This window comes from Macaca mulatta, chromosome 1, assembly GCF_049350105.2.
Source record: "Macaca mulatta isolate MMU2019108-1 chromosome 1, T2T-MMU8v2.0, whole genome shotgun sequence".
Classification (NCBI taxonomy): Eukaryota; Metazoa; Chordata; class Mammalia; order Primates; family Cercopithecidae; genus Macaca; species Macaca mulatta.
In genome coordinates, this window is record NC_133406.1 from 197,307,264 (window position 1) to 197,332,832 (window position 25,569).

General features: G+C 48.7%; 3 protein-coding genes across 4 annotated transcripts in view; 1 reads left to right on the forward strand and 2 right to left on the reverse strand.

Annotated features, from left to right (window-relative positions):
• Window positions 1-173: 173 nt before the first annotated feature.
• Window positions 174-4,395, reverse strand: CDC20 (cell division cycle 20). Its single transcript, NM_001261117.1, is given in 11 exon segments — window positions 174-401; window positions 1,050-1,167; window positions 2,113-2,238; window positions 2,397-2,625; window positions 2,763-2,857; window positions 2,967-3,163; window positions 3,259-3,387; window positions 3,535-3,631; window positions 3,718-3,866; window positions 3,960-4,189; window positions 4,350-4,395. Coding segments are annotated over 10 exon segments (1,500 nt in total). The 5' UTR covers window positions 4,141-4,189; window positions 4,350-4,395; the 3' UTR covers window positions 174-222.
• Window positions 4,396-4,506: 111 nt separating this feature from the next.
• C1H1orf210 (chromosome 1 C1orf210 homolog) overlaps window positions 4,507-25,569 on the forward strand; it is a 71,901-nt gene continuing 50,838 nt past the window's right edge. Inside the window, exons 1-4 of one of the 2 annotated variants that reach the window (XM_077960679.1) lie at window positions 4,507-4,562; window positions 14,631-15,012; window positions 22,664-22,817; window positions 25,063-25,149. The gene's annotated coding sequence lies outside the window, so the exon portion shown is untranslated. Of the gene's footprint in view, window positions 4,563-14,630; window positions 15,013-18,800; window positions 18,918-22,663; window positions 22,818-25,062; window positions 25,150-25,569 lie in introns of those variants that run through there. The other variant, XM_077960678.1, reaches the window with a different exon arrangement.
• MPL (MPL proto-oncogene, thrombopoietin receptor) lies at window positions 8,784-25,557 on the reverse strand. The gene is made up of 12 exons (XM_028837871.2): window positions 25,327-25,557; window positions 25,003-25,135; window positions 24,510-24,688; window positions 23,656-23,954; window positions 23,099-23,261; window positions 22,716-22,842; window positions 16,615-16,799; window positions 16,310-16,452; window positions 14,285-14,444; window positions 13,931-14,027; window positions 11,063-11,150; window positions 8,784-10,848 (listed from the first exon to the last, which is right to left on the reverse strand). Exons 1-12 carry the CDS (start codon window positions 25,403-25,405, stop codon window positions 10,594-10,596), a joined length of 1,908 nt encoding a protein of 635 aa, XP_028693704.1. The 5' UTR covers window positions 25,406-25,557; the 3' UTR covers window positions 8,784-10,593.

Genomic DNA, 25,569 nt, shown 5'->3' on the forward strand with positions numbered 1-25,569 from the left:
ACAACATGCTTAGCCCTGTCCACAAACAGGAGCAATGGATGATGGTCCAGGCTCCCAGAGGACATATCTAGCTCTCTGATCCCAGTAGAGTAGAGCCCCTAGGAAGGCTGCTGGGATCATGAAAGAAGAGGGATTAGCTGAAACAGATTTAAAAAAAAAAACATGAAGGGAGACATGACTTTATTAGAAAAATAAAAAACAACTGAGGTGATGGGTTAGTCTTCAGCGGATGCCTTGGTGGATTAGGCTGCTTTTGGCTGCACTGGCCTTCTCCCGCTCCCGCCGCCGGGCAGGGTCCAACTCAAAGCAGCGCCATAACCTCAGGGTTTCATCTGCTGCTGCGGATGCCACTGTGGCCCCATCTGGGCTCATGGTCAGACTCAGGACCCGGGATGTGTGACCTGGAGCAAATGAGAACAGTACATACGAATGTTGATGCAGCCATAGCCCTCCCATAAAGGAGGCACATGCCTCCCTTTTTTTCTTTCTTTCTTTTTTTTTTTTTTTTTTAAAGACGGAGCCTTGCTCTGTTGCCCAGGCTGGAGTGCAGTGGCGCAATCTGGGCTCACTGCAAGCTCCGCCTCCCACTCCTGCCTCAGCCTCATAAGTAGCTGGGACTACAGGCGCCCGCCACCATGCCCGGCTACTTTTTTGTATTTTTAATAGAGACGGGGTTTCACTGTGTTAGCCAAGATGGCCTCTATCTCCTCACCTCATGATCTGCCCGCCTTGGCCTCCCAAAGTGCTGGGATTACAGGTGTGAGCCACCACGCCCGGCCTCCTCTCTTTTTTCAATGGTGTTACTGAGATATAATTCACATACCATAAAATGCATCCTTTTAAAGTGTACGGTTTAGTGGTTTTTAGTATATTCACGAAATTGTACAACTGTTAAAACTAATTCTAAGACATTTTCAACACTTCCCATTACCCTCTCTCCTCAGCCCCTGGCAACCATTAATGTGTTTTTCTGTGGATTTGCCTCTCCTGGACATTTCAGTCATACATTATGTGGCCTTTTATGTCTGGCTTTTTACCTAGCCACTTACCTTTGAGTTCAGCCACCTTGGCCATGGTTGGGTACTTCCAAATAACCAGCTGGTTCTGTGCAAAGCCATGGCCTGAGATGAGCTCCTTGTAGTGGGGAGACCAGAGGATGGAGCACACCTGTGGAGAGGAGCCGGTGTGGGCATGACATATAGCCAAGGCTACTTAAGTTAGAACTGAGCCCATTCTAGTGTTAGGCACCCTGCCATGTGCTCCAGACTCAGAGTTGAATGATCACAGTCCATACAAAAGTTCCTTGAGAGGCAAATTATAGACACTCCCTGACGTAACCATTTTTTAACTTTACAATGGGTTTACTGGGACTTAAATCGGGGAGCGTCTGTATTACCCATTGTACAGATGAGGAATCAATCAGAAGGAAGTTCAATAGGTTGCCAAAGGTCACATTCAAGTTTAGCAGATGATGGAGCCAGAATTTTAACTTGGGCAGTCTGGCTCTAGAGTCCATATCTACAGTGAAGGCTGAATGTGAGGCGAGTGGAAGGAGAGAGCCTCAAGCATCTTTCTAATGGATTTGAATTATATGCCATAGGTGATGAGAAGCCATCACAGGTTTAAGGACAGTATAGTGTAACAAACCACAGCATGGAGGATGCATTGCAGGAGATAACAAAGAATGCTTGACACCAATGAGGAAGCATTGTGGTGGGCCTCCACTGGGAAGGATGAGGCTGAGGGGAGGGGACAGATGTCAATGATATTTTAAGGTAAAACTGATAGATCCTGGTGAGGAGGATGAAAAATTCTAGGAGGTTTTTCAGATTTCTGAGCAGGTTCTGCCATTCCAAAGCAATGTGACAGAGGAAGGAACATTCAGGGAGGCAAGGGGAAGTGAAAAGGTTAATTTGGGACAGATCAAGGTAGTGGTGCTTATAGGACATGGGATTGGAGATAGCCACAGACTGCTGGAAATGAAGCTCATGAGTTAGAAGTTTGGGAATCACCAAGGCACAGAGTTGGTGAAGACATTGGAATGGATGCACTCTCGATGTGGATGCCCAGTAAGAATGCATGTGGGAGAGGCAGGAACAGGCAAAAGATTACCTGGGAATGGGCATCCACAGCACTCAGACAGGCCCCAGAGCACACGTTCCAGATGCGAATGTGTCGATCACTGGTGCCCCCTCCTGTTGCCAGGACATTGGACTGCCAGGGACACCATGCTACGGCCTAGATGGGATAAAGGTGGGGTCAGCAGGTACTAGAGCTAGACAAGGAGCTCTGGGGGTCACAGATTAACCCAGTCCAATCCTACCATCCCTTCTCCCCTTAACAGTCCCCAGGTTATAGGTGAGGGTCTGCAGAGGCTTCAGCCCAACCCTACTCACCTTGACAGCCCCTTGATGCTGGGTGAATGTCTGCAAAGGAACCCAGCCACCCTCTCCAGGAGCGCTAGGCCACACGTTGACCAAGTTATCATTGCCACCACTGGCCAAATGTCGTCCATCTGGGGCCCAGCGCAGCCCACACACTTCCTGGCTGTGGCCACTCAGTGTAGCCACATGGTGTTCTGCTACCCGAACATCATGGTGGTGGATGTGGCCAGAACGTGAACCACTGGAGGAGGAAAGAAGGGAATCAGGTTCTGTGGCAGCACCAAATGCAAGCAAGCCAGAGGTGGTTCAATTTGGGTGTACAGTCAAGGGTAGGGTGGGCAAATATCAGACTACCATAGACCAACAAAAACCACTGACCTGGAGAGGATATAGCTGTTCCAGCTTAGGGAGCCCACTCGGGCAGAGTGACTGGTCATATTTCGAAGCCGTTTCTGCTGCTGCACATCCCATAGCTAGAGAGAGAAGCCCACTAGGATCAGAGATTGGGACTTGGCATTAATATCCTCCAGCTGTGCAAGCCTATTGGGACTGGTGTGAATGGCAGCACAGGACATGTCTCACCTGCACCTCAGCACTGCTGGTGCCCACAGCCAAGTAGTTGCCCTCTTTGATCCAGGCCACAGAGGATACATATTCCCCAGGCTGCTCCATTTGCAAAAGCTGCAGGATGTCACCAGAGCTTGCGCTCCACAGGTACACACTGTTGTCCAGTGCCACGGCCAGTACATTCCCAGAGCTCCAATCCACAAGGTTCAGGTCTGTCAGAGGCGGAGAGAAGAGCATGAGCTTCCTTGTTTGTGTGGTCCCAGGCCCTCTTTCTCCATCCATGAGGCAAAGGTAAGGATGCACTTACAGTAGTCATTTCGAATTTCAGGGGCATCCAGGATGCGGTCTGGCAGGGAAGGAATGTAACGGCAGGTCTTCCGGCTGGAGCCAGGAGTGGCCTTTTGGCTGTAGAGTACTTTCAGTCTGTTCTGGTAACCTGTGGCAACAGAGTGGGTCCAGACGCTGGGAAAATCAACACCTCCCTTGCCCTCAGTCTTAGATAAGAAGAGCAGACAGATATCTGTGCTCAGCCCTGGAGATGAACTGACACCTCCCTCCAGGAACCAGGAACTTCGGGTCTTACCCTCTGGAGCATTTTGTGGTTTTCCACTGAGCCTAAGGATCTTGGCTTCCTCTACATCAAAACCGTTCAGGTTCAAAGCCCAGGCTTTCTGATGTTCCTGGCATAAAGGGTAGTGGAGAAGCAAGATGGTATTATCCAAAGAACAGTCGGGTCCCGTGCCTTAAGCCCCTCTGGGACACATACCTTCTTGGTGGGCGTCTGGCTGTTTTCAGGCTGGTTCTCCTTGCTCAGGAGGAAGCTGGCCACCTCCATCTGGGCAGCACTGCGATGGGGGATATAGCGGTCACCGCCAGGTTTGCTAGGAGTGGTCTGAACCTTGGAACTGGATTTGCCTGGGGCGGAGAAAGAGAAGACAGTCTGACCAGGCTCCCGGGGGAGAAAGTATGAAGGCTGCTCTCACCCAGTCCCTTTGGCACCTCACTGACCAGGAGTTCGGCCCGGAGTTCTGCCGGCGCTGTGGGATCGGTTGGCGGCCCGCATGGGTGAGGGGGCCGGGCCTGAGGCTTCCTTGGCTTTGCGCTGCCAGCGCGCAGGGGGTGCATTGGGGATGGGTGCATCCAGCTGAAGCAGCGAGTGCAGGTCACTCTCGAACGCGAATTGTGCCATGGGAACGCCCGCAGCGGGAGGGGTCCTTGCAGTTGGTGCCTGCGGAGCCCTGGAGGAAAAGAGGCGACGGTGCTCAGGGGACAGCAAAGGACCCCTTCGCTCCTGGCCGGCCACACAATCAGGGCCACCCTCGGTTGCTGCCCCTTCTGGCCTAGCACCCCCTCCCCCTGGCCACGACCCGAACCAGGCTCAGCCCCGCCGCCTCTCACCGTGCCCTCCCGAGCAAGTTGCAGTTCCGAGCGGCTTTAACACGCCTCGCTTACGCCTCTTAAACTCTCCGCTCTGAGCGCCCATTGGCTCCTTCAAAACCCAACCGTCGCAACCGTTGCCCTCGCCCATTGGCCTCTCCGGCGAAGGGGGCGGGCCTTCCGGGGCAAGTCTCAGCTATCACGAGAGTCCAGCCGCGGAGCGCGATTTGAAGGGTGAGAGAGGGGCTGGGAGCCGGCCCCAGAGAACTGGTGCTGAAAAGCGGGCGGCTCTGCCTCAGCGTCCTCGAGTTGTCCCGATTTGTTCCTCTGCGTCCCCTCTACCGCCGCAAGCTCGGAATGTCTGGCCCCCCGTGCTTCAGGGTCCGAGAGCCTGCAGAAGTTCACACTTAAATCCTAAACGAAGGTCATATTTATGATGCAGAACTCGGTGCAGAACCCGATGGAGGTGACCAAGGCGCTTGAGCTGTTCCTAGAAGGGAAAGGAGAGCCGCGGGCGGCAGCGGGACAGGGGACGGAATTGGGAAGCTAGGGAGCAGGAAGAAGGCCAGAGCTGCTTAGGGTACATTCCACTTTTGCTTGGCGCCGGGTAGGAACCCTGCTAGAAAGGAAGTAACGTGTGTTTGTCTTGTTTGCTGTTGTTGTTACAAACAGGGAAAATGAGTTTGAAAAGGGTGAATGAATTCCTTAAGGTCAGGAAAAAGGATCGGTATTCAAACCTGCCTATCTGGAAGATAAGCTTAGACTGCCCTACAGGAGGCACTGTGGCTTACCCCCTTGGGGCTTTAAAGAGATGTGAGAACCTTAGAGATCCATTAGTCTAATCTGTGCGTGGTGCACCCTCCCCACCCCAACAACAAATCCATATTTTACAGATGGAGAACCGAGGCCCAGGGAAGGGATGTGCCCGAGGTCATACAAAGAAGTTTGTGGGAATCCAGGTCTGACTCCATTCAGTCCAGTGCTCTAATAATGACTTGAGTGAATTGTATGAATGTGCTCAGGGGTGGAGCAGCAATCATAAAAATAATAATGGTACCATTTATGGACCATCTAACTGCTGTGTTAAAACAGTTTACAGGCCGGGCGCGGTGGCTCACGCCTGTAATCCCAGCACTTTGGGAGGCTGAGGCGGGCGGAACACGAGGTCAGAAGATCGAGACCATCCTGGCTAACACGGTGAAGCCCCGTCTCTACTAAAAATACAAAAAATTAGCCGGGCGTGGTGGCGGGCGCCTGTAGTCCCAGCTACTCCGGAGGCTGAGGCAGGAGAATGGCGTGAACCCGGGAGGCGGAGCTTGCAGTGAGCCGAGATAGCACCACTGCACTCTAGCTTGGGCAACAGAGGGAGACTCTGTCTCCAAAAAAAAAAAAAGTTTACATACATAATCGAGTTCAATCCTTAATCCCAATAAGGCAGATAGATACCCTATCTTCCCTTTACAGAAAAAAGAAACTGGGTCAGAAAGATTAGAAACTTGCCCAAAGGCTTGCAGCCAATAATAAGTAGGAGAGCCCAGGATTCAAACTATCTGACTAATCCCTGCAATCCTAACAATACGCTATACTGTCCCAGAAAGAGGCTGGAAAAATCAAGTTTTCAATCATTAGCCTAAAGTCCACTCTGATGCTGACAGATAACGTTATTATCTTTGACTTGAAGACTTTGCATTCTCTATTTCTAATTACCTTGGAAAATGAGGAATTGGATATACTTAGGTTAGAGGTGGGGAGTTCCCAGAAAACATAGAAAAGTTTGTCTCATGTCAAGTTGGTCAGGGTCTTAAATGTCAAGCTAAGGACTTTGGACATCTGCTAGGCATTGTGGAACCTGTGGGGTTTCTGTGTAGGAAAGGACCAAATAAAATATATCTGAGCGGGGGAATATGGCAATAATTTGCAACTTCTGGACTAATGGTAGCTGTAGAGAGGGCTAAAGGGTATAACCTCAGGGAATTTGTACATTTAAAAATAAAGGATTTGGGCCAGGTGTGGGGGTTCACTCCTGTAATCCCAGCACTTTGGGAGGCTGAGGCGGGCAGATCACTTGAGGTCAGTAGTTCAAGACCAGTCTGGCCAATGTGGCGAAACCCTGTGTCTACTAAAAGTACAAAATTAGCCAGGTGCGGTGGTGCATGCCTGTAATCCCAGCTACTCGGGAGGCAGAGGCAGGGGAATCGCTTGAACCTGGGAGGCGGAGGTTGTAGTGAGCGAGATCACGCCACTGCACTCTAGCCTGGGTGACAGAGGGAGATTTTGTCTCAAAATAATAATAATAAAGGAATGAATGAAGGCAATGGAAATTATCCAGACATGGATCTTGAAGTGGGAGATACTCTAATATGATGTAAAGTACTCAAGTGAAATGATGACAGAAGGGGTCAGATTTGTCCATTGAAAATCAAATCACCGGTGACTTTGGAGAGAGCAGGATCAGGAAGGTGGGTGGCCTGAGATCCATTTTGGAGGAGTTGCAGAAAGAATGAAATAGGGAGAACAGGAAGCCGGCAAGCATAGGTGACTTGTGTAGCTCGTCCCCTGATATCCTCTGTATTCGTTTGCTAAAGTTACTGTAATAAAGTACCACAAACTGGCTTAAAATGTACCACAAACTGACTTAAATGACAGAAATTGGCTGTCTCACAATTCTGGAGGCTGGAAGTTCCAGATCAAGGTGTCATGAGAGTTGTGTGAGAACTGTGAGGAAGAATCTGTTCCATGCCTCTCCCCTGGCTTCTGGTGGTGGTTTGCCAGCAATCTTTGTCATTCCTTGGCTTGTAGAAGAATCACCCTGTTCTCTGCCTTCATCTTCACTTGGCTTTCTTTGTGTATGTGTCTAATTTTCTCTTTTTATAAGAATACCAATCACATTGAATTAGGGCCCTGACCTCATCTTAACTAATTATATCTGCAATGACCCTATTTCCTAATAAGGTGATATTTGACGTACTGGGAGTTAAGACTTCAACATCTGGCTGGGTGTGGTGGCTTACACTTGTAATCCCAGCACTTTGGAAGGCCAAGGCTGGAGGACTGCTTGAGCCCAAGAGTTAGGGACCAGTCTGGGCAACATAGTATCAAACTGTCTCTAAAAAAATACAGAAAACAGGCCTGTGAGGTGGCTCATGCCTGTAATCCCAACATTTTGGGAGGCTGAGGCGGGCAGATCACCAGATCAGGAGATTGAGACCATCCTAGCTAACACGGTGAAACCCCGTCCTACTAAAAATATTTTTAAAATTAGCCGGGCGTGGTGGCGGGTGCCTGTCGTCCCAGCTACTTGGGAGGCTGAGGCAGGAGAATGGCATGAACCCAGGAGGCTGAGCTTGCAGTAGGCTGAGATCACGCCACTGCACTCCAGCCTGGGTGACAGAGCAAGACTCCATCTAAAAACAACAACAACAACAACAACAAAAGCAAACATTAGCCAAGTTGGTGGTGCACACCTGTAAGTCCAGTAGTCCCAGCTACTTGGGAGGCTGAGGTGGGAGGGTTGCTTGAGACCCGGAGTTGAGGCCGCAGTGAGCCATGACCACGCCACTGCATTCCAGCAGTGCATTCCAGCAGAGACAGAGTGAAGACCCTTCTCAAAAAAAAAAAAAATAATAAAATAAAAGACTTATGTCTTTTTTTGTGGTGTGGTCTTGGCTCACTGTAATCTCTGCCTCCCAGTTTCAAGTGATTTTGTGCCTCAGCCTCCCAAGTAGCTGGGATTACAGGTGTGTGCCACCGCGCCCAGCCAAAAAAAAAAAAAGAAGAAGACTTTAACATGTGAATTTGAGGGAGAGGAGAAGAATATCATTCAATCCATAATATCCTCCTATTGTTGGAACCCAAGCAGAAACCAAAGCCCAAGAGAATGCTTTGATTTTGATGCAGGCCATATGAATCAGCCTTGCTAAGCATAGGACAAGATGGAGAACAATGGAGAATAGGTCTGGGTGGGACAAATGGATGACGTCCAGTATACCCAATCTCCATAATTCCTCCCCAGCCATGTGAAAGGCTCTGACTTTACTCCTAGGGACCCAAGACTGGAATGGGAGGAGCAAGAAATTGAGCTGTCTATCCCCCTGGCTCTCTCATTGCCACCTGCCCATAGGCTGGCCGCATCCCTCCACCAAAGAAAGGCCATGACTCCTTCCAGGCAGCCCTGTCTTACAGCTACTCTCTGGTGATCTGGGAACCACTCCCTCCCTTACCCCTTGATGCCTAGGGCTAGTGCCAGCACCTTGTTATTGTTAGCCTCAGAGGCACTTGCACTGTTCCTTGATGGTTTTCCCAAATCTTGCCCTCATCTTTGTAAATACTGTTTGCCCTTTATTACACTCTCATCATATTACCCAATTTGAGTGTGTCATCTATTTCTGCCAAGACCCTGACTGATACAGTGGGTATGTTTGGAGCCAACAAAAAACAACAATGACAACAAAACCATTTGTTTGAGAATTAGAATGTGTTAGGAGAGTCCATAACCAGAGCGGTCTGAGCACATTTACTACTGCCTGTGAATGGTTTAGAGGATGAGAACAGCTGGCATGGGATTCAGGTAACCTTGCCCAGAAAGATTTCATTCATTTAGAGAAAATTTATTGAAGGCCTACTATCATGCACCAAGCACTACTCTAGGTGCTGGGGGAAAAGGACAAATAAATCATGGTCCTTTCCTTCAAGGAGCTCACAATCTAGTAGCAGGGGACAGACATGTAAACAGTTAGTTGCATAAAGCATCACAGTGCTGTAGTAGACGTCTGAGCTAGAGATAAGAACTTTAGAATGGTCAACATATAGTAAAGGCAGAGAATAGATGGGATTGGAGACTCTTAAGAAATGGAATCTTGAAGGACTGTAATAATTGGAAGAAATGCTAGAAGAGAGTAAGAAGGAATAATTACAACAGTAGTTCAGATATATTAATCATTTACTATGTCCTAGGTACTGTGCTTTACTTAGATTACCTCAATCCTCGTCACAACTCTGTGGGGTGCTGTTATTATCCCTGTTTTATAGATGAAAAAACTAAGGCTCAAAGACATTAAGTTATGTGCCCAAGGTTGCACAGCTAGCACATGTGAAGGACAGGAATTCAATCCAGCTCTGATTCTAGATCTACTTTATTCTCTTAACTACTAGTACACTCAGCTGGGTGCAGTGGCTCATGCCTGTAATCCCATTACTTTGGGAGGCCAAGGTGGGTGGATCACCCGAGGTTAGAGTTCAAGAGCAGCCTGGGCAACATGGCAAAACCCTGTCTCTACTAAAAATACGAAAATTAGCTGGGGCCGGGCGCAGTGGGTCACACCTGTAATCCCAGCACTTTGGGAGGCCAAGGCAGGCGGATCATGAGGTCAGGATATTGAGAGCATCCTGGCCAACGTGGCAAAACCCCATCTCTACTAAAAATACAAAAAAATTAGGTGTGGTGGCAGGCACCTGTATCCCGGCTACTTGGGAGGCTGAGGCAGAACTGCTTGAATCTGGGAGGCGGAGGTTGCAGCGAGCCGAGATCGCGCCACTGCACTCCAGTCTGGTGACAGAGTGAGACTCTGCCTCGAAAAAAAAAAAAAAAATTAGCTGTGTATGGTGATGTGCACTTGTAATTCCAACTACTAGGGAGGCTGAGACCCAAGAATCGCTTGAACCCAGGAGGTGGAGGTTGCAGTGAGCTGAGATTGCGCCATTGCACTCCAGCCTGGGTGACAGAGTGAGACCCTGTCTCAAACAAATAAAAAAAACTACTAGTTTACTCAAAGAGGCAGGACCAAGGTAGGAAAGAATTTAAAGGAAAAGTGAGTAGTCAGCCATGACAAATCTCACAGAAAGATCAAAGGAACTGATGATTAACGAGATCCTTTGGATCTTGGAATTCGAAGATTTGAGGTGCACTTTGCCTGGGCAGTTTTACTAGCAAAGTGTAGTAGGGGAACTAATTGAAGTAGTCTGAAGAGTAAATGGGGAGTGTGGGGAAGTGAAGGCTTGTTTTCAAGGTGTTTGGCATTAAGGAGGAGAAAGTAAAAGAAGAGCTTAGTGAAATGAGCCTGCTTGTGGAGAAAGGGTCCTGGTTTTATGTCAGCAGCAGTAGAGTAAGATCAGTGCTATGAAGCCTAATTGTGAGGGCAGACAGAGGGGGATGAAGGTGAGGTCTGGGGTACTTGTGTTGTGGGAGTAGGGTAGGGAAGTTCACAGAGAAGTCTTGAGGGTTTAGCTCCGTCCAGGGAACTGGGAGTGAGGAGCCTCAAGGCTGTCCTCAAGGCTGCTGCCAATAGCTTAGTGGTAGGTAGGAATGGTTGGCAATGTGGGTGGTACAGCAGGACCCTGACTCAGCCATGGGTGGGCACACAGACAGGGGCATGGTCCCCAGGCAAGAAGGCTGCAATCTTCGGTAGTCCATCTGGGACTGGGAGGAACACAGGGGCAAAGGAGTCCTCTCTGAGGACTTGGGGAGGATTTCAAGGAGGCTGGGTTCCACTTCTTCACAGGTATCTGAGACTGTGGCCTTGGGCTGGGAGAGATGAGGAGAGGCATTGGATTAGAGCAGATCCTGTGGGAGGAGGGGCTGGACTGTACAGGAAGGAGAAGGGCTAGGGTAGTGCTGGGGTAGTGCCTGGGGATGGCACGCTGGTAGGGCAAGGACCTTGAACAAGTTGTGTTGTTGGGGCAAAGATCCAGTACCAGGCAGGGTTGGTGGTGGGCACAGGGGAGGGAACCTCACTCACCGGACTCAGGGCTGCAGTGTCCCTAAGGTACTGGCCTAGGACTCGGTGCAGATCTGGAAGTGAGGGCCACAGGGCATGCCTCAGTCTCCTGGGGGAGAAGATAAGCAGACTGAGCCATGGCAGTGAATTGGTGTGGAGGAGGAGAGCAGTTGGGGTGGGGGAGCAGTGAGGCCAGGGAGTAAGACTTGGAGAGATAACAGCATGGTCAAGGCAATAAAGTCAGGCAGGGGAGTAGAGTAAGAAGAAAACCTCAGGTAGGGGAGTGAAGTCAGTGGTGGGCAGGTTCAACAAAGGGTGCTGCAGTTTCCTCAAACATTCCAATGTTTGTTCTGTCTGGAACACTGGATTCATTCCCTCACCTCATTGTGGGCCTCTGTTCAAATGTCATCCCTGACTACCCTGCCTGAAACACAGTAGTCCCCCTTTATCTGCAGGGGATATGTTTCAAGACTCCCAGCAGATGTTTTTTCTGTACGTACATACCTATGATAAAGTTTATAAATTAGGCACAGTAAGAGATTAACAATGACTAATAATAAAATAGAACAAGCATAATAATGTGCCAATATCACTACTCTTGTTCTTTGGGGCCATTATTAACTAAAATAAGGGTTACTTGAACACAGCACTGCAATACCTCAACGAGTCAATTTGATAAGCAAGACAGCTTCTAAGTGACTATGTGGCAGAGAGCATATACGCGTGGAGATGCTGGACAAAGGGATGATTTACATCCCGGGTGAGACAGAGCAGCATGGCAAGAGATTTCATCATGTTACTTACAATTTAAAATACGTGAATTGTTTATTTCTGGAATTTTCCATTTAATTTTTTTCGGACCTTAATTGACCGCGTGTAACTGAAACCACAAAAAGTGAAACTGTGGATAAGAGGGGACCACTGTAGTACCACTTCCTTTCCCCATGACAGGCTATCTCCTGCTGTACTTCATTTTTCTTTATAGCACGTGACTTGTACATTTATTGTATTGTTATATATATTTCTTTTTGTCTATCTCACCCCACTAGAACATATGGTCCCTGAGAACAGAGAGTTTGTCTATTTATTCACTCCTATATTTCTAGGGTGTAGAATAGTGTCTGACCCGTAGTATGTGCTCAGTAAATTAGCTGAATGAATGAATGAATGAATGAATAAAACCAGTAGAGCTTATTAGTAAGTTATCTGGGAAGAATATGGATTAAGGTGTGTTGGAGGAACCTCAATTCTTTTTTTTTTGAGACGGAGTCTTGCTCTGTCACCTAGGCTGCAGTGTAATGGCACCGTCTCAGCTTACTGCAAGCTCCGCCTCTCAGGTTCACATCATTCTCTTGCCTCAGCCTCTCCAGTAGCTGGGACTACAGGCACCCACGACCACGCCCGTCTAGTTTTTTTGTATTTTTAGTAGAGACGGGGTTTCACCGTGTTAGCCAGGATGGTCTCGATCTCCTGACCTTGTGATCCGCCTGCCTCGGCCTCCCAAAATGCTGGGATTACAGGCGTGAACCACTGTGCCCGGCCAGAGCCTCAATTCTTTAGCCTCATATTTCCATGTGGAGGGACGTCAGCAGAACATTTCAGGCTGCTTCAGTGACCTCACTCATATCTCTCCAGAGGACAAGGTGTGACTTACCTGGTAAATTGGGGAAAAGGAACTGAGTATGCCTTCTCAGCAGACCACCTCCTCCTACTTCTCCAACTTTTTTGTTGGATCTGGCTACCTTCATGGAGGCTACCTTTCAGTCTGCTCATACATATGGGCAGATTAAAAGTTCAAAGAGAGGTATGTTCAGAGGGAGATGGTAGCCCACAAGAGTGGCACCTGAACCAACCCAGGACCATCAAAAGATACCATCTGGAGGAGCTGACTTCTGAGCTAAGTCTTCAAGAAGCAGCAGATGAAGGACGGAGGTGGGATGCATTCTACCCTTCATGTTTATAGCCTCCAATGGCATTTCTCCTCAGCCTTCGTCTTCCCACATAAATGAGTCACTCATTAATAACATTTATTTAAGGGCCTGCTTTTTGGCAGGCACTGTGCTAAGGATTTAAAGATGACCAAGTAAGGTATAATAGGGAAGATATATAAAGAAATAAACACAGTAAAACACTACTGGTACTGTATTGGAGCACAAAGCAGCGGCCAAACGGGGGAGGGTCAGGAAAGGTTTCTTATGAGTTGGTGAAGAAAGTTATTTACAGATGAATGGGTTTAGTCAGACAGGGAGGCTATTTCAGGCAGAGGGGACATTATGTGCAAAGGCACTGAGAAGTAAAACCTGACTTGTGGAGAAAACCAGTTTGGAAAGGCACAGGGTAGAAGAGGCTGAAGTGCTTGCTGGCAGGGGTCGATTTTGCAGAGCCTCGCTTGTCATCATAGGGAGCCTGGACTATATCCTGGGAGCTATTAAAGGGATTTAAGGAGGGAATTGATAGGTTCATGTGCGCATTTTAGAAAGATTATTCTGTTGGCTGTGTGAGGCTAGATCGGAGCGGGAAGAGGTTCTGTTTCAGTGAGTCAGGGCTAGAGAAAGGGGGCCATTGTTTGGACTAGGTTTAGGAGGTGGGACCTCATGGCCAATTGGATGGGGGTGGACTGGGCAGTTTGGCTGAAGGGTGGACGGTGGCCTAGTCGCCAAGGTGAGCAGCAGGAGGCGGGGCTGTTCGAGGTGTGCGGTATAGTGGGCGTGTTAGAGTGTAAGGAGTCGCGGCAAGTCCCAGAGGAGACGTGCAGGAAGCGGCGAAGCCGTAGGTGCGCACGGGCGGTGACCGGAGATCTAGGGTCACAGAGCGAACCGAGAATGCCTGTTTAGAGGCCTCCGGCTCCGCCCGGTCCACCACCAGTCTCCTGCCTGGCGGGGGTGGTACCTGTAGTGTGCAGGAAACTGCCACCTCAGCAGCAGCAGGCCCAGGACGGCGCTGAGGCCCAGCACTAGCAGCAGAGCGGTCACCAAGGAAATCCAGGCTAGGAGACAAAAAGGGTCAGACCTCGGCCCACAGGGCCTGAGCCCCGCCCTCAGCCCGCCAGACCCTACTCTGGCCCCGCCCCTCGCCGCCCTGGGCACTGCGGGCACCCGCGCAGCCGTCGACCCGCGCGGCCAGGGCCCCGCCCCTCTCCGAGCCCCGCCCCTCCCGCCTCCGACTCCCGGTCCCTCCCGCACCCGGCGCCCCGTCCCTGGCGCAGGCGCTGTGCGGCTTTGGCGCGGCCGGGGCCTGCCTCACCGGTCTCGGTGGCGGTCTCCACCCTAGCTGGGTCCGACCACGAGCTCCAGGGACCTTGGTAGGTGGGGCCATTGAGCCTGGCGCGCAGCTGTAAACGGTAGCGAGATCGCGGGCGCAGCTCCAGGGTCCCTCCTCGGGCCCCGAGAGGCGGCTCCAGCACCTGCACAAAGAAGTGTGCGGTGGCCCGGCGTCGGGGCTTCGACAGCCGGGCGTCTGTTTGACCCAAATCCTACAGCTCCGAATCCCCAGGCTGTCGGAGATCCCCACAAAGAGCCCCACTGGCATAAAACACGCTTCCCGGCAGAAACAGGATAGAGCGCCCTAACCGAAAGCCTCTCCCCAACAGGATCACGCTCTGCCCGAGAGAAAGGCGCCAGACCTCACCTCAGAGAGCTACGTATCCTAACACCAACACCCAGGTACACCCTCGGCAAGGATCCCGGTACACACGCACCCTGCCCTGTGCTCTCACAACTCCAGGTCGGGCGATGGACACCCCCAGAAACAGATATATTCAGAGTCACATAGACCATGCCACAAATAATACTCATGCTGCGGAGGATGCCAGATTTGCGTCAGGCGCTGGGGTACAAGCATCACGTGTACAAGCAGGAAGACAGCAAACATTTATGAACTGTGTGATACTCCAAACATTGGGTTAAGCAAGCACTGGGGAGAAAGCAATAAAACACCGTCTCTTACATGTCTAATGAGGGAGACCCAAACAGGTAAATAATCACAACAATTAATTAGTGCAAGGCACCATGGAAGTCCAGAGAAGCATTTAATGCTTGGTTTTGTGCCACAGAGTAGTTTAGTGTGCTAAAAGCCTGGATGACAAGGCTGGATGGTCACAGATGAGGCTAAGGCAATCCTGGTAGGAATTTGAGGACTGTTAGTACGTTATTGCCATCAACTTAGTTGTTGATGAGTAAGGGGAAGGGGTAAGGGAAGAGCAAGAAGAGTCAAGGGTGCTTCCAGGCTTGGGTACTGGGTAAGTAGTGGTGCCATTGTCAGAGACAGGAAACAGAAGAGAAGTTAGTTTGAGGAAGATATACTTTAGGGTTCCATTTTATAGAGTTCCACAACAATCCAAATGAATCAATGGCAATGTCAGGATGGTGATTACCTTTGGTGGCGGGGGATGTGGCGGGGCATTGGGAGCTTCTGAGGTGCTGGAAATAATTTATGTCTTGATCCTGGTTATGGTTACATGGATGTATACACATGTACAGACTATTTGTACACTTTGTTGTATGTAAGTTTTATCACAATAAAAAAGTAAAGCTTCAGGAGGAAGAGGAGTTCCATTCTGGATAGACTGAGTCTGAAATGTCCAGGGGGAGGAGGTTTTGGTGGAACCATAAATGTTGCACATAGTTGTATATATGTGTGGCAAATGAGAATAAAAGTTGACAAACTAATATTTAAGTAACATATATTGGGCACTTTCCTTATGCCAGTATTTAGATATAGTATTTAATTTTTACTATAACTCCATAAGGTAGATAGCTTCATCCCACTTCACCAATGAGGAAACAGACTTCAAACGTTTTGGTAATTTGTGGTTTGTAAATTCCTTTCCATATGGGAATTAGAATGGTAAAATTGCGATTGTAATGTATGGCCATTGAAACCATGGAGTTGAAGCGCTCACCTGGGGAGAAGTTTTTTTTTTTATCAGAGGAGAAAAGAGCCTAGGATGAGACTGTAGGAAGCACAGCATTTTGTGGAAGGCTGGCAAGGAGGAGACAGGAGAGGAGAGTGAGAAAGTTCAGTCAGAGAGGTAGGAGGAAAATCAGGGAACACTGATATCCCAAAGACAAAGGGAAGAGAAATGTTAAGTAGGGGTAGCCAGAAGTATCGGATGCTCAAGAGAGACTAAGATACCAGTTGAATCTGATAAACATAGATATACTAGCAGAGACTGGATACATAGACACTTTCACTCCTGCTAACAGGCATGGCCAACCCCAGGGATCCCCTGCGTAGTGAGGTCTGTGGGCGTTTGTTGCTTGACCATACCTTCCAGTCCTGATGGCCTTCTCCTGTGTATCGGAGTTGATAGCAGGTCTCTTGGGCTGCCCAGGATGATGGGTGCTGCCACTCCAATTCCAGATGCCCGCTGGAGATCTCCCTCCAGTGCAAGTTTGGGGTGGGGAGGCGCACTACAGGGATGTCAGCAGGGAGCAGCTTAAGTCCTTCTGTGTACGAGGCGTCGTGCCACCAGAACCATTGGTCAGAAGGGTCAGAGTTGGGGATCCTGGGCACAGGGTCAGATTCAGTGGGGCTGGGAACTATGTGGGAAGAATGGGGAAGAAAGTTCTTACCAGCCTGGTGGATCCAGAAAGGGGAGCCCAGGTAACTGTGAACAGCACCCAGGGCTGTGGTCACCTCCACAAGGATGTGAATAACGCTGTCATTTCGTGACTTGAAGTGGCAGCGAGAGAACTGTGGGGTCTGTAATCCTGGATTTGTTTTCTCTTCCTCTTCACAGTCCTCCCAGATGGGGTACCTAAGACCCAGCCCCACAGAGTCATTGAATCAGGCCTGCCCCAGAGACTAATCCCAAGGCTTCCCATCCCACAAGAACGATGGCCTGCAGGGATTATCATCTAACTCCTTCCTTCAAGGGGCCTCTAGAGCTTTGCCTCTGTCTTTATGCCATGATGTTTTCTTTTTTTTTTTTTTTTCCTGTGTTCATTTGATCATTTGTTTGTTTTTGCTATTTTGCCATGATGTTTTCTGAAGTCAGCTTTGGTGTCTGGCCTCTTCCCTTTGAGGAAAGACCTAGCATGATATGTGAAAACAGCATGGGTTTTCACCAAGAGTTCAGGTCTTGGCTTACTTTTGTATAACTTTGGGCAAATTACTTGGTTTATTTCTGCTCCGGTTTCCTTCTATTTGTAAAATGGGTTAATGATACCAACCTCACAGGATTGTTTCAAAGATTAAAGAACCCTCATCTTTCTGAAGAAAAATATCCTATATTTTTAACGTGTTCTCATACGTCATTCCTCCTACTCTCCCCTATGTGTTATTTTGCTATTAGATTATTACAATAGTCTCCTAACTGGCTTTTCTGCTTTTGTTTTTGCCACTACCTTCAAGTTGTTCTCCACATGGCTACCAGAATTTGTTTCCACAAATGTTGATGTGATAATGTCCAGAATATAATGTCACAAATCTATTGATTTTGATCTTTACCACCGCTATGTTAGATGAAGCCACTATTATTCCTTGCTTGGATTAAGGCAAATTTCTAACTGGTGATTCTGCTTCTAGTCTTATTTATTTATTCACAGAGAAACATATCTTTTAAAAATGTAAATCAAATTGTCATCGTTTACTGCTTAAAATCCTTTAGCGGCTCTTCATCCCACTTTGAATAAAACCCAAACTCTTTACCAGGCCTATGGGAGTCTGTGATTTGGTTTCTCCTTGCCTCACCATTCTCATCTCTTATGATTCTCATGCCAGTTTATCACCCTTTATCCACACAGGCCTTCTTTCTGTGCCGCAGATATGCCAAATGTGCTATCTTTGCACTTTGCCTTTGCCCTGGATTGCTCTGACTGCAGGTCTTCATGTGACTCATTCTTTCTTGCCATTTAGATCTCGGCTTATCTATCACCTCCCTGGTGAGGCTTTTCCTGGCCACTCAGTCTAAATTAGCAGTACCCACCCCGCCCACCCACCGCACGCCCCCCTTTAGTCTCTATTATAACTTTGTTCCTTTATTTCTTTACTTACTTGTCTCCCCCTCCTTTTCCCCTCCCCTCTACTAATGTAAGCCCCAACAATGCTGGAACCTTTTCCATTTTATTTATTTTTAAAAATGTTTTGAGACAGTCTTGCTTTGTTGCCCAGGCTGGAGTGCAGTGGTGCGATCTCAGCTCACTGCAGCCTCTGCCTCCTGGGTCCAGGCAATTCTCCTGCCTCAGCCTCCTGAGTAGATGGGATTACAGGCGCCTACCACCACACCTGGCTAATTTCTGTATTTTTAGTAGAGATGGGGTTTCGCAATGTTGGCCAGGCTCATCTCGAACTCCTGACCTCAAGTGATCTGCCCACCCTGGCCTCCCAAAGTGCTGGGATTATAGGTGTGAGCCACTGAGCCTGGCCCCTTTTCCATTTTATTTGTTGTACTATTTATCCCCAGTGCCTTGTACAAAGTCACCCTCAATAATTCTTTATTGAACAACTGTATCATGTCTCCCTCTTGATTATAACTCCTAAGTGGCTCACCATCACTAAAATGGGTATGTTTACCCATTTAATCAACAAATAATTTATACTATGTGCCAATTGGTACTGTGCCAGGCCCTAAGAGTGCATAGAGGAATAAGCTTCAAAGAGCTCTAATTTCAGTGGGAAAGACAGAAAAACAAACATGCTATTTTTCTGTGATGTGCATAGACTGGCTTGAGAGCATCAAAGGGGAGCATCCAACCCAGACTAGGAGGGTCAGGGAATGCTTCCTAGATAAGGCAATGTTTAGACTGAGTTTTGGACTAAAAATAGGATAGGCAAAAGGGACAAACAGGCATCCCAGGCACATGGTTGTGCATAGATAAGAGAGTGTGGTGCTTTGGGGGAGATTCTAAGTGGTGCAGATGGTTTTCGCATAAAGGTAAGTGGTAAACGCAAGACTGCAGACCATGTCATGGATGGCCTTATGGCCTTTCTGGGGAGCTTGAATTTGAATTACTGCTAACTTTGTAGTAGTTATGTAGACATTTAAGGATTTTCAGCAGGGAAGTGCTTAAACTAGCTTTGTACTTTAGGAAGATCATTCTAACTGCAGTCTGTAGAAAGGATTTGTGAGGGCCGACTAGAAGCAGAGAAATCCATTATGACACTCTTGTAGTTTTTCATGTGCTAAGTGATGAGGATGTGAAAATAGAATAGCGGCAGTGAGATAGAGGGGAAGAGATGACTGAAGAAATATTGAAAAGGTGAAAATGACGAGACTATTTCTGGTTAGGCCTGGAGGGTATAGGAATGAGAGAAGTCCAGGATGATTTCTGTTTTTCAGTCCAGGAAAACTGAGTTCGTGGTAGGATTGGGGACAATAAAGAAAAAGCAATTTTTTAAATTTAATGTTATTTTTTGAGAAGGAGTCTTTTCTCTGTTGCCCAGGCTGGAGTGCAGGGGCATGATCTTGGCTCACTGCAACCTCCGCTTCCCCGGTTCAAGCATTTTTCCTGCCTCAGCCTCCCAAGAAGCTGGGACTACAGGCATGTGCCACCACGCCCGGCTAATTTTTGTATTTTTAGTAGAGATGAGGTTTCACCATGTTGTCCAGGCTGATTTCCAACTGCTGACCTCAAATGATCCACCCACCTCGGCCTCCCAAAGTGCTGGGATTACAGGTGTGAGCCACCGTGCCCAGCAGGAAAAGCAAGTTTTGATAGAGGAAATGATGACTTCAGTTTTGCTACTCTTTAGTCCACTCAGGCATCTCTATCCTATGGATATCTATGCAGTGATTAAAAAGAATGAGTTACATCTTTTTGTAATGATCTCTGAGACATGTTTTTAAGCAAAAAGGCAAACTACATATATAATGTAATCTAATTTATATTTAAAAATTAAATATTAGGCTGGGTGTGGTGGCTAATGCCTGTAATCCCAGCACTTTGGGAGGCTGAGGTGGGTGGATCACTTGAGGTCAAGAGTTCAAGACCAGCCTGGCTAACATGATGAAACCCCATCTCCACTAAAAATACAAAAAATTAGCTGGGCGTGGTGGCGCACGTCTGTAATCCCAGCTACTTGGGAGGCTGAGGCAGGAGAATCGCTTGAACCCAGGAGGCGGAGGTTGCAGTGAGCTGAGATTGCACCACTGCACTCCAGCCTGGGCAACAGAGCGAGACTCCGTCTCAAAAAAAGAAAAAAAATAAATAAATAAATATTAGGCTGGGCGTGGTAGCAGGGCTGAGATGGGAGGATTGCTTGAGCTCAGGAGTTTGAGACCAGTCTCAGCAACATAGGGAGACCTTGTCTCTACTTTAAAAAAAAAGATAGAAAATGCCTGTAGTCCTAGCTAATCAGGAGGCTCAGGTAGGAGAATCGCTTGAGCCTGGGAGGTCAAGGCTGCAGTGAGCCATAATCACGCCACTGCACTCCAGCCTGGGCAATGGAGCAAGACCCTATCTCAAAAATAATAAAATGTAAATGTTGTATATAGATGTATGTAAATACATAGAAAAAACTGGAAGAATATATTTAAATAGTTAATAGTGGTTTTTTTTCATTATTCATTAGTTCAACAATTTTTTACTGGGCACCTACTATTGGTAGGTGAGAATATATTGGTGAATAAAAACAGACATTGATCTTGCCCTCATGGATCATATTTGGTCAAGGTCAGACTTTCTCAATTGGAGTTCTAAGAGATTTTTTTTTTTGGAGACAAAATCTTGATCTGTTGCCCAGGCTGGAGTGCAGTGGTATAATCATAGCTCACGGTAACCTCAAACTCCTAGGCTCATGCCGTCCTCTCACCTTAGCCTCCCAAGTAGCTAGGAATACAGGCACATGCTACCATGCCTGGCTAATTAAAAAAAAGAAATTTTGTAGAGACGAAGTCTCACTATGTTGTCTAGGCTGGTCTCAAACTCCTGGCCTCAAGTGATCTTCACACCTTAGCCTCCCAAAGTGCTGGGATTACAGGTGTGAGCCACTGGGCCTAGCGAGATTTTTATTGTCAACCAAATAATCATATAAAGTGTAAATATAAAAGTGTGACTATGATAAGTACTCAAGAAGGAGAGATATGGCCGGGCGCAGTGGCTCACACCTGTAATCCCAGCACTTTGGGAGGCCAAGGCGGGTGGATCACGAGGTCAGATTGAGACCATTCTGGTTAACACGGTGAAACCGCATCTCTCCTAAAAATACAAAAAATTAGCCAAGCATGGTAGCAGGCGCCTGTAGTCCCAGCTACTTGGGAGGCTGAGGCAGCAGAATGGCACGAACTCAGGAGGCGGGGCTTGCAGTGAGCCGAGATCCCGCCCGCCACTGCACTCCAGCCTCGGCGACAGAGCGAGACTCCGTCTCAAAAAAAAAAAAAAAAAAAAGAAGGAGCGGTACATGGTACAACAAGAATGTATAATAGTGCTATTGGACTTAATAAGGAAGGCCAGAGGAGGGTCCCTAAGAGAGTGACGCTTGAGTTGAGATTTGGAGGATAAGTAGAGGTTAAGTAAAGACAGGAGGGCTGGGTAAACAGCAGTGTAAAGACCTAGAGCAGGAGGGAATATGCCAGATATGAGTGGACCACAGAAGGCCCGTGCCGGAACATGGGGATCAAAGGGCAGCATAGCACAAGATGAAGCTGAAGAGGTAGGTAGGGTCTGAGTCTCAGAACTTTTCAAGTCCATGATAGAGGTTTTTTTTTATCCTAAGACTAGTTGAAAGCTATTGAAGATTTTTAAGCAGAGAGTGTTATGTTCATTTTTGCACTTTTAAAAGATCCCTTCAGGTGGCTCACACCTGTAATCCCAGCACTTTGGGAGGCCGAGGCAGGTGGATCACCTGAGGTCAGGAGTTCGAGACCAGCCTGACCAACATGGTGAAGCCCCCTCTCTACTAAATACAAAAAAAATTAATGGGGTGTGGTGGCACATGCCTGTAATCCCAGCTACATGGGAGGCTGAGGCAGGAGAATCACCTGATCCCAGGAGGTGGAGGTTGCAGTGAGCCAAGATTGTGCTATTGCACTACAGCCTGGGCAACAGAGTGAGACTCTGTCTCAAAACAAAACAAAAAGTTCCCTTCAGCACCTGTGTGAAGAATTACTTGGAAGACTCAGGGTGGTCAGTTACTACATCTTTTCAGTAGCTGAAGAGAGAATTGATGATGGGTTGTAGTAGGATAATGGCAGTGATAGACAAGTGGGCAGATTCTAGAGTTAGTTAATAGGTAAAATCAATACAACTTGGTTATAGATTTAGATATGGAGAGGATGAAGAATTAATGAGGTGCTTGGTGGAACTCTTTGAAGGCCAGGCTAAATTTTTTATGGCTTTGATAATGAGAAATTGCAGTACATATTTGAGTAGGGGGAGACCATGCAAAGTTAGAGCTTTACAAAGGTCATACACAGTTTGAGCTTAACAAAGATCACTCTGTTAGCAGCATGGGGAATACACTGGAGGTGAATTAGACTGTAGGCTGTTGCAGTGGTCCGAGTGACATGACTAAGGCTGAACTAAACCAAAGCATTCCCAATGGGAACAGAGAGGGGTTGAGAAGATAAAATATCGACTGGAGGATGAGAGAATAGATAAGAGAGCATTGAAAGCTGTATGGATTTTGGACAAGGGAGGAGAGTGAAGACGACCAAGAACACTCTCTTCCTTTTTTCTGCAGGACTGTGGCTCACTCCCATGACACCAACCTCAATCAGCAGTTCAGCTCTCACCTGTCTCTGGGGCAGCACCGTGCCCTGCTGTGGTAGAAGAAACCTTGGGATCTAGCATGGTCCTCTTGCTGCCATTGACACGTAACATTCTTCAGGTCCAAGGTAAAGCATTGCAGTCCAATTGCCACTAAAGTCAAAGAAATAAGTCCCATCAGGGTCCGTGTGCCCCTACTGTATAGGGTGTTCAGATCATTTCTACACATACAACTTAGAACATGGACTCCTATTCTCTCTTCTTTCCCTGAACATAGTTCATCCTGTCCAATGGCAAGTTTGAGATCATCAGGGAGGACCATGGTTCCCAGCGCTTCAGATCCAGCCCAGGCTTCCCTAGAGCTCTTCTTGTATCTGCTCCCCATCTCCCTATTCCTTTGTGGACTCACCTGCATCTCCAGGCAGGTCCACAGTCACAGGGAGGGACCAGGATCCCCAGGAGCCACCGAGGGAGATCCCATCAGGTTCGCTGCGCAGCTGCAGCCAGTAGGAGTTGCCAGGCTGGAGTCCTGAGATGAGGCAGCTTCCACCCACTGCTGTCAGAGCTGAAGCCTTGGGAGGAAAATCCCAGCTTCACAATCTAGGTCTGCCTGTCAGCTGAGACAGCCTCCAACCCTTATATTTGCACACCATCCCTGTGGAGAGGAGCTCAGCTCCTTGCTGGATAGATATGCACACAGTCCAGGGGCCAAGTTGGTGGGTTTCAGGTGGTGTTCAGGGTTTTGTTGGGAAATCTCCATTAATTTGGAGGCCTAAAAGACTTCATTTTTATCAGTGGGAATGACCCAAAGTAGGAAGCCCCTAAGTAGACATGGCTCATATCTGAGCCTATACTAACTCTCCAAGGATGAACCCAGGTCTGGAATCCCCAAAGTATGGTCTGTCCTTTCCTGGGGCAAGATTGAAGGTAGGAGATAGGAGGTGAGGCAGAAGAAGGTCAGCATACTTCTCTAGTTGGGGAGGTCTGCTTTGGTCCATCTTGCCAGGGCATTGTGGGCTGAGCACATGGAGACTGGTCCAGAGCAGAGGCTGAGTGTGGCCTCTGCAGAGCAGGGCAGCAGGTTTCTGTGGCGATCAACTGTATGACCGTGGGACCAGTGGAGTTCTTGAGATCTTTGGGGCCATAGCGGAGTTCGTACCTCAGGAAATCACTGATTTCTGGAGCTGGGGCCTCCCAGCTGATCTGAAGTTCCCCTGGCTGGCTCCCACCCATGGCCTTGATGATACTGGGGGGAGCCGGCAGGCCTGAGGGCAAGACAGGGCACATCAGAACTCTGAGTACCACAGTCTATGGCTCAGCCTCTGGACTGCAGAGAGGGGTGCTGGGGGCTGAATTGGGGCAGCTTCTGGATTCAAAAATTGTAGGCTGTCATTCTCCTGGAGGGCAGGCTAGGGAGGCTCCTGATTCTGTTCTTCCCTCATGAGAACAGTGACTTCATTGCAGTATGATGGCTAGCTAGACTCAGTGCTTCTTGGAAGCAGGGATCCCATTTTCTCCATATCCCATCACCTAGCCCAGTGTCTGGCACACAGTAGGTATTCTGGAACTCTTGAATGGATGAATAAATGATTTGTTAATGATGGGAGGACCAGGGTGTCCCTGGTGTGAAATGATATGTGGGACAGTTCTAGCTCTAGATGCCAAGGCTGGGAGGAATGACAAGGGAGTCTTGGGGTGCCTCGGGGGTCTGTTAATAGGGGTATCCGTGCTGAGCCGGAAGGGCACAGATAAGTCTGATTCCAGGAGCTGGACTGGGGGCAGCAAGTGGAGGGGCCGGGTGACAGGAGGATGGCTCTTACCTACACTGTCCACAAAGAGGACTCGCTGAATCTGAGTCTGGTTTAGGAACACATTCTTCACCCAGAGGTGCAGCGGAGAGAAGAGACGCACTTCTTCCTGGGCTGGAAACTGGCACACGTATCGGGTTCCAAAGCGGGGCACGCTCTGAGAACTCAGGGGGCAGGCACGGGGCTTCTCCCTGTTGGCATAGCAGAGATCCCTCCTACACAGCCACCAGGCAGAGCCCTGAGGACCCAGACCTGGGCTCATGCCCAACTTTTGTCTCTAGTACTGCCATTTTTCTTCTTAATGCCTGGGATAGGTGGGATTAGGGGTTATGTAGGGCTGGAGTTGGGGCCCACATACATCCAAAGCACATCTGTTCAAAAACTGGGTACTTAGGGCTTGTATTCAGAGTGATCCTCGGACGGGCAGGAAAGCTGCTGGAGTGGGACTCAGCTAAATGCAGGGACAGATAGATATATGGGGAGTGGGGCACAGTCCAGCACCTACCCCGGGTAGGCATACAGCAGCTGGTATGTCCCACTGGGTGCTGCCTCTTCCTCATCCCAGAAGCAAGTGAGGTCCTCAAATGTTCGGGAGAAACACTTCAGGGGCTCTGAGTCCGAGGCCAGCAAGGAGACATCTAAGGAACAGCTGGTGAGTTGGCCCTGGGTCCTCCCAGGCATGTTTACGTGGAAGAGGAGGGGACCAGCAGGAGAGCCTCTTACTCTACCTCCCCTCCCAGGGCCTTGCATCCCCTCCCAGGGCCCTGCATCACCTCCCAGGGCTCCCTCTTCCTGGGCATAGGTGATCTCCACCCTCCGTGCACCTCACCTTGGCTGCTGACTTGGGCCAGGTTTTGAGGGGCCAGGAGGAGGCAGGAGGTGACCATGAAGAGGGCCCAGGAGGGCATCTTCTCCGCCACTGTGTGCCTGCCTTAGCCCATCCTCCCTTCAGGAAGCCGGGCCCCAATCCCCTCCCAGGCCAGCCCCTCAGGTTCCTGTCAGATACAGCCCCACGTCCTGTCCCTTTCCCTGCCCCTCTGGGGCCCATCCAGACCACACTGGGGCCAGGGGC